This window comes from Heteronotia binoei, chromosome 9, assembly GCF_032191835.1.
Source record: "Heteronotia binoei isolate CCM8104 ecotype False Entrance Well chromosome 9, APGP_CSIRO_Hbin_v1, whole genome shotgun sequence".
NCBI classification, from domain to species: Eukaryota; Metazoa; Chordata; class Lepidosauria; order Squamata; family Gekkonidae; genus Heteronotia; species Heteronotia binoei.
The window spans coordinates 52,224,697-52,237,565 of record NC_083231.1 but is presented as its reverse complement, the minus strand read 5'-3'; the positions used below and the strand labels follow the sequence as shown (position 1 = coordinate 52,237,565).

The window sequence follows — 12,869 nt, the reverse complement described above, 5'->3', positions numbered from 1 at the left end:
AAAACCCACGATTCGGAGCCGTAGATGAGGGTTGTCATCACAACCGCTTTGTAAACATTGATCTTTGTGCCTTTTTTCAGATGCTTGTTGCTCCACACTCTTTTGTGCAGTCGGCCAAATGCACGGTTTGCCTTTGCCAGCCTGTTATCAATCTCCTTGTCGATCTTGGCATCTGAGGAGATGATGCACCCCAGGTAGCTGAACTGCTGGACTGTCTTCAGAACTGATTCACCCACAGTGATGCAGGGGGGGTGATAATCTTCCTGGGGTGCAGGCTGGTGGAGAACTTCTGTCTTCTTCAGACTAACTTCTAGGCCGAATAGCTTGGCAGCCTCTGCAAAGCAGGACGTCATATGCTGCAGAGCTGATAGTTACTGTATAATATATGTAGCACATATATATTGTTTTTCACCATCTGAAGGGTAAGAACAAAATAAAAGAACACAGATATTCTAGTAAAGAAAAAAGTACATTTGGACAGAAATTGTCTTATATAGTTGTTTTAGGGTTAGCAGTGTATTTGAATACCAAGTTACAATTTATGACATTGATCTGGGGGGGTAGCCATGTTGTTCTGAAGCAGTAGAACAGATTTTGAGTCCAGTGGCACCTTTAAGACCTTGAATTTACGGCATTTAATACTCTAGATTATTTCAAATAAGTATCACCAGAAATTTACATTTTCCCCCCTTTGGAAAAACTGAAAAAAGTCCTTGATGTGGAGAGGGGAAACATAGAAAACCTCTCCTATCTTTTCTCACAAGACTCCATATCTCTATGCAATATTTTAGTCCAAGATGAAAAACACATATTTTATAAGTGTCGTTTATAAGACTATCATAATCTATAGCATAGTGTTCCATAACTTCAGTATTAATCTTGATGTATATTCAGAATGTGATTTATGACTGCATGAAACAGATATACAGAAGTCTAAGGTTAAGAATAGGAAACCTTCCTCATATAAAACACATCAGATTGAAGTAGGCTCTTGCCTGTGAAATACATAAAGGGCATCAGGATTGACTCTTTGTAGCAGATGAATGTAGAAGTGTCTTCTGAATTCCATATTTCTTTGTATGTATGCATACTCAGCATATTTACTTGGAAATAAGTCCCACTGATAGTTATGTCTTAAAGATTACTATTTGTATTTTACAGATGAGAAATAGAGGCTGAGTTATTGCTCACAACTATTGTGTAAGTTTGTCCGTCGTTTTGATTTGAATTCAACAATCAGTTCTGAAATCGGTCTGGAAAAATGCTACATATAGTGCTCAGAATGTGGATTAAAGATTCTTAATTGATGGTTGTTCTGTAGCCTGTTGAGAAAAGTGTTGATAAATTGCAACTTGGATTGGTTTAAGCTGATGCAATATAGTAATCAGTTTACTATTGTGAGTACTGTGTATTATAGAAAATGTGTTAAGCATCTCCAGGAAATGGAAGATTCTTTTAGATGTAGTGAGTATACTTGTAAAAAGGTTGTAAATCGTTGTAAAGTGAATATTTTTTGCATTATGACTTTTTGTTAATGATGTTGAGGGAGCTGTGGGATGTTTTGGAAAAGTAAAAGTTCTGAACATTGCTCAGGATCTGCTTGATGCCTTTAAGTCATAAGACTTCATGAGCGTTGCAGCACATCAAACAAGTAACGTTAGTAAATGGTTTAACCATGCAGGATGTGTCATAAGCGGTGTTCCCTCTAAGCTGAGTTAGTGTGAGCTAGCTCCCAGATATTTAGCCTCCAGCTCACACATTTTTGTCTTGGCTCAGGAAGAATGACCCCAGAGCACACTAATTTATGCAGTAGCTCACAACTTCATGCCAGTAGCTCACAAAGTAGAATTTTTGCTCACAAGGCTCTGCAGCTTAGAGGGAACATTGATCATAATAGAATTGCTGGACTGTTGTAGTGAGATGGTACAATTTAATTATGATGAGGCTCACTGAAGTAAAAAAAAAACACTGTAAACACTGTTGACGTTTGACATTTGCAAATGTTATATTTTAAGTTACACTAGGAACTCAAAATGTTCTCAAGCAATAGGTGCATAAAGGTAACATAATAAAAGCATGTCTTATTGTCTGCCCTGTGTTTTATATTTTACTCTTGCTTGGAATTACCAAACATCATTCAGTTGGCTAAAATGAGACCATATGATTTTAATCACTGCTGCCATTCAGAGCAAAAGATGTGTTTAAATTAACTTTTGTTAGGTTTAAACAATCTGAATTTAACAGTGAATCTGCTGATACCTTGGTTTTGTAGCAGAATTAGAAACATACCCAATAATTGAGAGAAAACTGCAGCTTGATGCACCCTATGCGGTCTTAGCACATATACCTTAATTTTCTCTATCTGATCAGAGAGAACTTATTCAATTGAAACTTTTAGTATTCATCTGCAGCTTTGGTGCAGTTTCTGTTCCATCTTCTGATTTTTTTGTCCTTTTCCTGTTTTCTCTTTTCTTCTTTCAAAGTAGGGCAATAAGCTACTTTTTACCCAGTCTGTGGTTAAGTGTGTCACTGTCCTGTCATCATGCTAATGATGCTCAATAATGCTTTAAGACAAAACAAAAGTTTAGGATGTGTACTTCGGCCAGGGGTGGAATCTAGGTCAGCTGATTTATCAGCATTCTTTGTGATCCTCAAAGTAGGAATAGTTGCTAGGATCTGAACATCTCTGTATAAAGACAGCCTGACAGAGCTCTTGGTATTGCTTCAATGGATGATTTTCATGAACAGAATGAGGGAAATGTTCAGTAATTTCCTTCTCCCCACTGCAGACTTATGACTCCATTGTACTGTTCTTGAGGATCTCTTGTCCCCTGAGTTGAGAAGCACTTTAGGAGACATTTTGGGTTCTAATGTGGGGGTGGGGGTGGGAGGTTAGTCTGAGGAACCATGAGTACAAGTTTGTACAAGTCTTGTTTACATCCATCTGCTTTGGACTTTAGACAATGTGGCTTTTTGGTACAAAATATGACAGTCAGAAGTACTGACTGGGGCTGTGATTTGATCATATTACATCCATTCTATACCCCTAGTACCTGGCCTTTTTAAAAGACCAATTCAAAATGATTTTAAAGATCAAATTATCCTCATGTACCAGTACACAATTCTAAGTACCAGTACACAATTGGTTTGTGACTTGATTGCCTTCTCATCTGTCTGCACATTGAGGTTTTTTTAGAAGACCCTACTCTGTGTTATTTCATGTCTGAAGTACAGTGGATGGATGGGTACCCACATTAGAACTTGGAGCTGCTGTTCTTGGCCTTGCGTGATCTATCCTGTGATGTCTGGTTGGCTCCCACCTGTTGTCTTCAGATACCAAATGAGGATTTAATAGTTGTCCTGTCCTGTTTGTTTAAGGCAGCTGAATGTGGTTTTCTATATGCTGCCAGTTGGGGTTTTCTGTATTAAACTCAGCCTACCTTTAATGGATTATGATGCATTTTTTACTTTTATTATACTGATTACTTGTTAGTGGCCTTGGGAGTTCTACAAGGAAGGAAAAGTGTCATACAAATGTTTGAATAAAATAAATAAAATCCACCTAGGAATGTTACTTATTTAAAGAAATTATTGATCATATGGCTTTTAATTGATCAGATAATTCAGCTTGCCTAAATTTGTGTATGAGTGCACAAGAGTTCTAAATAAAAAGACATATTGTATTATATATACATGTTGCAATAAACATCTAGGATAGAGGGATTTTTCCCAGATGAAATCGGCACCTGTGGATTTGTAAATATATATAATTTCTTAAAAATGAATTTCTCCTTGATGTGTTAGGCTTTTTATAGATTTGCCTAACCAGTTATTTAATTGAACAAAATAGGAGTCAAGTGGCACCTTTAAGACCAACTTAGTTTTATTTAGAACATAAGCTTTCGTGTGCTCTCAAAGCACACTTCATCAGACGAGGAATCCGGTACAGTGAGCAAAGCCACACATAGCTGGTAGTCAGTAGCTCAGAATGCAAACGGGTACAAATATGTACAAAAATGATGTATGTTTTTGCTCAGTCTATCTGCTGAGAATGCTGTGACTCCTTTCTTAAGCCTAGTGGCATTAAGGCAAAGAGTGCTATAACAAAATGGCTTTGAAAGCTGTATAATCCCACAGAGAATGCACATAATTTAGTTAGAAAAATTTGATCTGTTTTGAATTGACTGGTTTTTAAAGGGATTAAAACAATTTAAATTGACTGATATGATTTCTTAAAGTTAGCAGGTTAATGAGCCGTATCTGTTGATATATTTTTACTTATAGTTGTTGCCATTAGAAGAAGAGTAATTTTCTCCAGTGCAATATTATTGCAGAGTTGTTTCAGAAACTTTAGCTAGTGGAGAATGTGGGAACAGTTTGCATGGAAACCAATTTTTTAGTGATAGGGTTTTAACCCACATCAATTTCAGGATGTCATCCTTTAACCTGCCCCAAATAGGAGGTGAAATATGTATTAAGAGAAAACAGTCTCCTTTATCTTCCTCCCCCACAACAGACCCACCTGTGAGATGGGTGGACCTGAGAGAGCTCTCCCAGAAGCTCCCTTTTCAAGGACAACTCTGTGAGAGCTATGACTGACCCAAGGCCATTCCAGCAGCTGCAAGTGGAGGAGTAGGAGTCAAACCTGGTTCTTCCAGATTAGAGTCCATGCACTTAACCACTACACCAAACTGGTTCTCTATAAAATATAACCAACTAGAATATGCAATTCTAGTAAATATTTTCACTTCGAATATATAGCCCATTCAGGTTTCGCATGAACAACTGCTGAAATATGAATACACATGTGCAAGTTTTTATGAGCATGAACAGACTTCCTTGGTTGTCTAGTCATGCACACACTAACAAGAGGCAAACCTAACAACTAACAGTTCTCTGGTAAAAAACAACAATAGGTAATTTCTTTCATTGATGTGAAGTGTTGAGTATGCTTTCCCATTGAGTCATTTGGGGTCCCCCCACATGACCTGGTGGTCCCGTGGTGCAGGGTGGTAAAGCAGCAGTACTGCAGTACTGTGGTCTGAACTCTCTGCTCATGACCTGAGTTCGATTCCGGCGGAAGCTGGATTCAGGTAGCCGGCCCAAGGTGGACTCAGCCTCCCATCCTTCTGAGGTCGGTAAAATGAGTACCCAGCTTGCTGGGGGTAAAGTGTAAAAGACTGGGGAAAGCAATGGCAAACTACTTTGTAAAAAGTCTGCTGTGAAAACGTTGTGAAAGCAGTGTCACCCCAGAGTTGTAAACAACTGGTGCTTGCACAGAGGGCCTTTCCTTTCCTTTCTACATGACCTGGACCTGTCTTCTCAATCTTAAATCAGACGTGTGGAGAAAAAATTTCAAACACTTTTTTTCTGAAGAAATTGTCCATTTCTAATGTCTCATTATAAATTGGATACCAACGACTGGATGTCTTTATAAGATGACCCAGCAGATGTTGATGCAAACTTTGTCCCCTCCCCCCATCTTTTCTGATGGTCCCTTGGATTTGGCAGTTGCCCAGGAATAAAATAAAGGCAGAGGAGGCCAATCCCTCCAAACCAGTGAGATCCATTAGATGCAACAAATGGATGTCTTTATAAGATGACCCAGCAGACGCTGATGCAAACTTTCTCCCCGCCCCCCCCCCGCCATCTTTTCTGATGGTCCCCTGCATTTGGCAGTTGCCCAGGAATAAGATAAAGAGAGAGTAAGCCAATCCCACCAAACCAGTGAGATCCACTAGAGCAGGGGTGTCAGACATGCAGCTCGGGGGCCGAATCAGACCCCTGGAGGGCTCCTATCAGCCACTTGAGCAACTGGTTGTCATCTGCTTTTTTCTCCCTCTCTCTTGCTTCCTTCTGCGTAACAGCTTGCCTTGCAAGGTTTGCTCAATCGCACAAGAGCTACAGAGCAAAGTTTCTATTTTCTCCATTGACTGAGGCGCCTCCCTTGAGGAGGAAGGGGGGAGGAATAGTTTGCTTTGACAGGCTCTCTCAATTGCACAACAGAGCTACTGAGCCAAGCCTCTCTTCCTTCTGTTGGCTGAGCCCCCCCATCCCCTGGGAAAGGAAGGAAAGAGCCAGAGCTTCCTTTGCAGTTCCCTGGATCCAATGGGAGAATGCAAAGAAAGCATCTTTAAGACAAATGAGTGCTAACGTTTAAAGCATGTTTTAAGGTTTTTTTTTTAAAAAAAATTGTGTTTGTGTTTTTTATAAAATTTATATTTCTGCTACCTAATCTTAAATAGGTACAAACATGGTCTAATCTTAAATAGGTACAAACAGCCCAACCCGACATGGTCCAGCCCAACAAGATCTCATTTATGTCAGATCTGGCCCTAACAAATGAGTTTGATACCCTTGCACTAGAGCCTTCATGCATATAGGGTCTTTTTGCAAGAGCTGCCCTTCTCTGCTGGTTTGACAAGGAATTCAAAAGTGGAGCTGGAAATGTCAGCAAAACCCAAGATTTAAATTGTTCCTTTACATTGGTAAAAGCAGAACATTTTAAACTGCCAGTATCAAATGCCTTGATGGTGGGCCTTAGTTATAACACAGTTATCCCTGCAAGCATTCACAATAAACTCCCCCCCCCCCAGCACAATTTATTTTGGGGTATCCAGTATGTCTGTTACAACATCTTGAAGGAATTAGAAGGATGAGTAGAAGAACATAGCCTTGTTAGTTGTCCTCTTGGCAAGTGTTTCCTTGGATTCTCTTGAGCTGTCAGCAGAACTGTGACATCAAACATGGTTGCCAGCTGAAGTACATGGTTTACACCAGGGGTCCTCAAACTTTTTAAATAGGGGGCCAGTTCACTGTCCCTCAGACTGTTGGAGGGCCGGACTGCCGTTACTGTACAAGGCCGCGGGCCGTCAGTTCTCCGTCTTCTGCATCTCTCTCCCTTCCCCACACCACACACCCCAGCCTGGGAACTCACCTCACCTCGGTATCACCTCACACTCTGTCTCCGCCGCCTCAGCCCAGTGTCGGAAGTGTGCGTTGCTAACGCGAGTTTAGGTCGAACGTCACTTCCGGTCTGATTTTGCCATAACCCGGCGGGCCGCATAAATGTCCTCAGCGGGCCGCATCTGGCCCGCGGGCCGTAGTTTGAGGACCCCTGGTTTACACAGTTGTAGATTCCACTTCACAGTCCTGACTAGCCACCACCTCCTTTAAAGGAATCTTTGTGAGGGGAAATTTTATCAACAAATACCTTGTGCATGTCAAGGACAAGGAAACAGTCAAACCCAAGAGAAGGCTTCTTTTTGAGTTACTTGACCTTCAAGTCCCAAAAGGGAAAGTGGCAGAAATCTGAGTCATGCTGCTGGTTGCTAGACACAATCACCCAGGGATACATTTGAGAGTTTGAGGTATCTTGTCTATTTACATTTATTTACATTCCAAAAATCACTACCTGCCAAAAAATCACTGTCTACTCCTAGCAGTAGAGCCCTGCTGGAAATAGGAGCACGAGAGCAAGTCTTCTAGAACCATTGAGGATTTACTCTATTTTGTTTATAGTTCCAAAGGAAAATGGACATGTGAGAACCATTCTCAGTCTGAAATGGCTAAATTTCTGAATAAAATGGAAAATTCAGGATGAAAGCCTTCAGATCGATCTTACAGTGATAAACAAAGGATCCTTCTGGCCTCAGTGGGTTTGGCAGATACTTAAAACCTGCAGTATATTCTGCTTATTTATTTAAGCATATAAAGGTGGGCTTGGTCTTCTTGAGTCTCACCTGTGTCTTTCCTATTCTAGCTAGAAAAATGTCAAATTCTGGAAGCAACTTTTGTTTCTAATTGTGGTATAACTATTTTAGTGTTAGTGTAGTGTGCTTTATCAAAATCATAGTGCTAATAAAGTAATTGGCTAGAGAGGTATATTGTATTATCTTATTAAATTTCTCTCTACTGCTTTGTGCTTTTTAAAAGCATGAACAATGCCTTTTCTCTTTGCTCTGTGTAAGACACAGTGATTGTTCTAACAAGAAAATTCTTCTCTACCAGCTCTGTGAGTAGCATGCAGTCTGCTAGATTCAGGTGGGCAGCTGTGCTGGGCTAAAGCAATAGAACAGGGTTGGAGTCCAGAGGTACCTATAAGATGGACAAAATTTAATTCTGGGTATTACATTTGTGTGCACACTTCATATTCCCAAAAGCTTATACCCAGAATTAAACGTTGTTGGTTTTAAAGGTGCCATTGGATTCAAACTTTGTTCTAAATGCAGTGTACTAGTTATTTTGTTTGTTCCAGCTGACCAAGATACAGCCTAGCAGCTGCAAGAAATAAGGATGGATACCTGTGGGCTGCTCTGATTCATTGTTAGAATATGAATCAGAATGTGCAGTAAGAGAAGCCACTTCCAGGCGTTCCCTCATGCTGCTGCTACTTTTTCTTGTGGGATTCATTACTGAAGTGTTTTGTGGATGTGTTGTAATGTGGCAGCATGGTTTCATAAATCACCAGGTTAGTTTGATGTGTCCACTGAGAGATGAAGGCAGAATATGGGCCTGGGCAAAAAGGCAGCAGAAGAACACAGTATAGGGAAAAATAAACAGATGCAACATTGGTAGACTTGCCTACTGTCCTAGTCCTGGAAAGTCCAGGACAGAGGCAGGGTTTCCTCAGTTTGTAGATTGTATGTAGGAAAGAATTTGTAGTTAAGAAAACCATTATTCAAGAGGGAAGCAGATACTACCATCAGCTGCATCTAGAGTCAGTTTGAAAACTACTGCTTCAATCCACATCTGACCTCACCATAATTTTGAATGCTCTTGGAAGTAGTTTACTGTGTATGTGTTAAAAAATAAAAGACATGTGATTACAGTTACACAAAATGGGATTATCTAAATTAGTAAGAGATGCTAAATGTAAAGCACCACATAACACCAATGACTTTATAAAAATAGACTTTTGGTCTACATTTTCAGTGAGGTTTTAGCCTCTGTGACCTGCAGTATAGCTAGCAAAGCATCACTGTATGGTAGATTAGATTAACTGAGGCTGCATGTGTCTTGCAGAGGTAGCTGCAGTCTTTTTTAAGCACTCTTCTGGATTGTTCATAAATGTATATGCATGTGTAAGGTTGTTACATACAGACTCAATCCTTACTGCAGCAGCAGAAATGAGCAGTCTGCTCCTCCCATTATTTCCCAAATCCTGCAAAGCTGTTAAGCACGTATATGGTCTCTAGATTCAGGAACACATTGTTCACGTAAAGGAGGTCAGATTTGGTGATGGAAATTAAAGGCAAAAACATCAATTCATCTCTCTTTTAGATATTACTGGTTTCTCTTCATTATGACTTGCATAAAAACAGCATGGATTCCTATTGCTTCTAGCGTTTGCAATATTAGTTTCATAGTTGAAGTGTGTCCTTTAGCTTAGTTCATGCATCGTGGTCAGGGTAGGGGAGAGCAGCTTTTCCATGGGAGTGGTTAGGTATTGCTCTGTTTTTAAAATGAAATGCCACTTAAGGAGACATGTTGAAACTGTAGAAGTTACAACTTTGTCTTGCCTTTTCCAGCCTTGTATTCGATGGACTGTGACATTTCAGTGAATTAGACAATTATAGTGAACATTGTACCTTTAGCTAAGTTTAGTATTTAAGCAAATTGAGGACTGAGAAAATTCACAACCATTCCTCTTTTAGTTCACTATTATCTACAGCGTGAACAGTATCAAACCTGCATATCCACAAGAGTTTGTCAAGTGTGCCATTAATAAATACCTGATAGAGGTATTTACAGCTTTGCCGCAACATTATTTTTGGATGGGGGAGGAGGAAAAGGAGGTGCCAGCAAACACCCTTGCTTTATATTCACCTTGGTGAGAAATGATATTTAGCTCAGAGCTTGTTCAAGTAAGTCTTTTCCCCTTATTCCGACCCTGCCTTCAGTGGTATTCACTGGAGCCAGCAATCAATGGATTCCTTCCCCTCTGGGATTTGGTTGACCTACAGAAGCTGACATAATACAGGCAAGCGCTTGTTACTCTATCTGAATTGTCCATCTGTACCTTAATGAGTGAAATAGTTAAGCAGCCAAGGGGGTGAGCCGCAAGGAATGTCTTCCATTTGAGTTGGATATTTCGATGTATAGGGGGAGAGGGAGGGAGGCAGCGAGAGATCCACTTACATCATTAGAACTGCATTGAGTGCCTGTGTGCAGGTTAAGAGACAGACTACAGTGTCTTTGCTTTCTGCAGGAAGCAGCAATGCCGTTTGTATCGTAAGAGGAATTTTTTATTTAGAAAAGGAAGCGTTCTTTCTACCCAGGAAATGGCTTTCCTTGTGCGTTGCTATGCCAACTGCCTGCAGCCATGGTCTTCCAAAGTAAGCACAATAATGTAATTATATTGGCGTATTACATTCAGACTCATGATTCTCTAGGTTTTTCTCTCTATTATGTGCCTATGTTTTCTCCCCACCCTTAGTGACTCTTTTGGTGGTAAACATGGTTTCCTTGAATATGAGGGACAGGCATCATTAAATTAAATGTCCGTCAATGTCATGCTGCTTGAATTAATTGTGTGAACTTGGTTAGTTGAGTGGAACAGAGATCACTGGTCACCCTGTCAGCATCGTTAGCAGCCAGGGAGGAGGTCCCTGTTCACATGCTCTGCCCCAATTTTTTTTTAAATGGTGGGTGAGGGGATCTCTTGTAGTGTGATTACAAATTAAACAGGACTATTAACAAGGCTTGGCTGAAAGCAGGAAGCTGGTTTCTGCATCCTGACTAATATAATACTGTATTAAGCTTTTTTGAGGGAGTCTGTGTGCAGTCAGCCATTTTAGCTTTTTTTTTCCTCCTCTTTTTCCTCCCTTTCGCTCTCAGGGAATGCTCTCATTCTTGTAGAAGAATGCTGGATATGTATGGTGTTGCCAGGCACTTTACATCCTTGCACGCTTAAGACTTCAAGTGTTAGAAAAATGGAGACAAATGCTGCTGTTTGGATTGCTTTTCTGCACTACAAGTGTGAAGGATTTTGTGAGCAATGCTTAGAGCTCTTGGCTTGGTTTTCTCCCTTGATTTTTTTGTGTGATTTAATGCAGTAGGGGGTGATTTGCTATCCATGAGAAATTGGTACATGATGTGTACATTCAGTTCAGCATATGTTTGTTCATTATGAAACCTCTTGCAATCCCAGCAAACCATGGAGTTATGGGCCAGCAGGAGAAACACTCTGTAAGTATAACAAATTCTGTCTGTTTGGGAATAGGGTTTCCCTAAATTTATTTTAGAATTGCAATGGTTTATATTCATGCTCCTTTTATTTTGATTGTGAATATAATGGTACTGATGAACTGTACAAGAAAACAGGTGCATACTTTAGTATCAGTTTTTCATTTAATACGTAGGCATTTTTTGTTTAAACATATGCAAGCTGCTTGTTTTCTAAACATCAGATTGTGAAATATTAAACTTGGTATAGATAGAGTTAAAATGCTCCAGTTGAACTTCTTCTGACTTCATATTTCTTTTAAAGTTAAGATTTGTTTCAGGTGTATACTTCTGTAGACAGCGGTAATCTGTATGTGCCCTGTAAATATAGCATAAAAATGTATGGTTTTGGTTCACCATTAAAATGCAGTAATGTTTGAACATTGGAATAATTTAAAAGGAGCAAGCAATAAATGCTGGCCCTTTTAATTGATCCCATGAGTCAACTACACCTCTGTCATGCTGTAATCCCATAGGTAAAATGCTTGTTGTTTGTGAAAATAGCATTCGTAGGCAGAATAGAAAATCATTAGGAGTGTGGGCCTTGAGTGCCAAAAATTTAAGGCCATAGTTCTGTAAAATTATTGCCCAGCAGGGTTTCTGCTCCCCCTCTTTCTTTTAACAGTAACTCCCCCACCCCCATGCATCATTGATTCAAACTGCTTTGAAAATTCTCTTGAGTTTCTAAGCAGTTTGCCATGCTGAGCAAGAGGCTGCTGCTTGAAAAATAGATGTCAGTCCCCTCCTTTAGGTGGTGCTTAAGTCAATGAATTGCTCTCTGGATTGTGGCCTAAATTTGTTGCTTAAGTTTTACAAATAAATAATGAAAATGTTAAATTATTAACAGGTGAACTGGTTAGTTTATTATTTTGAGACATCTTTCGGAGTGGAGTTTGAAACTATTTATAGACAAGCATTGAAAGTCATAAAAACATGTGTTCTGTATAACCTGACAGAAGTCACAGAATTGCTAATGTAGAACAAGAAGTTTTCCATGTATATGTGTGGACACATGCAAGGGTATACATTAAATTACAGTAAAATGTTCATATAATTGATATTTCATACACGAGAGAGAGTGTACTGCCTGAATCTTAATATGAGTAGAATTCTGTTAGGTAGTGGAGGTTGTTATAAATGTTGCTACGGTGACTTTGTTATTTTTATGCCACCTATTGTCAGTGAATTGTTAACCAACATTGATTTAAAGCTGTAGCTAGATTTTAGAGTGCCCCATGATTCTGCAAGTGTGGACTGCTTTACTGCTATGGATGTGAGAGGGGTCATCAGAAAGGGAAAGAATCTGCAGCTACCCCACCATGACCATTGCCTATTAAGACAAACAGGGGAATAGCATTGGCAGGAATCAGTACCTTTAGTTTAATCCTTTCCCTCATTTGCATGCTTAGCAACCAGTCCTCCTTTCTCTGAGAGTGGTGCCAATGTCTGCCATGCTTAACAAGTCTGGCAGTAAAGTATCAAGAATGATTTGGGTATACAGAGATAAGGAAAAATCAGCAGTAAAAAACAAACTGTTGCCCTGGGAAGGCAGACACACCATCTCCGGACCTTTAGGTAACCAAGTGTAACAAAATAATAAAATTACCTATACTGGCCTATTCCACTTTTCAGTATTCATCCCA

The 12,869-nt window shown here is 39.8% G+C and overlaps 1 protein-coding gene across 8 annotated transcripts in view; it reads left to right on the top strand.

Annotated features, from left to right (window-relative positions):
* RAPGEF2 (Rap guanine nucleotide exchange factor 2) overlaps positions 1-12,869 on the top strand; it is a 252,297-nt gene that overhangs the window by 131,953 nt on the left and 107,475 nt on the right. Inside the window, exon 1 of one of the 8 annotated variants that reach the window (XM_060246581.1) lies at positions 10,124-10,337. The exons of 5 other annotated variants lie outside the window; for them this stretch is intronic. In XM_060246581.1, the coding sequence (XP_060102564.1) occupies positions 10,284-10,337 (54 nt within the window). In that variant the 5' untranslated portion in view covers positions 10,124-10,283. Of the gene's footprint in view, positions 1-10,123; positions 10,338-10,652; positions 10,993-11,012; positions 11,191-12,869 lie in introns of those variants that run through there. 2 more of the 8 variants (XM_060246582.1, XM_060246580.1) reach the window with 2 other exon arrangements.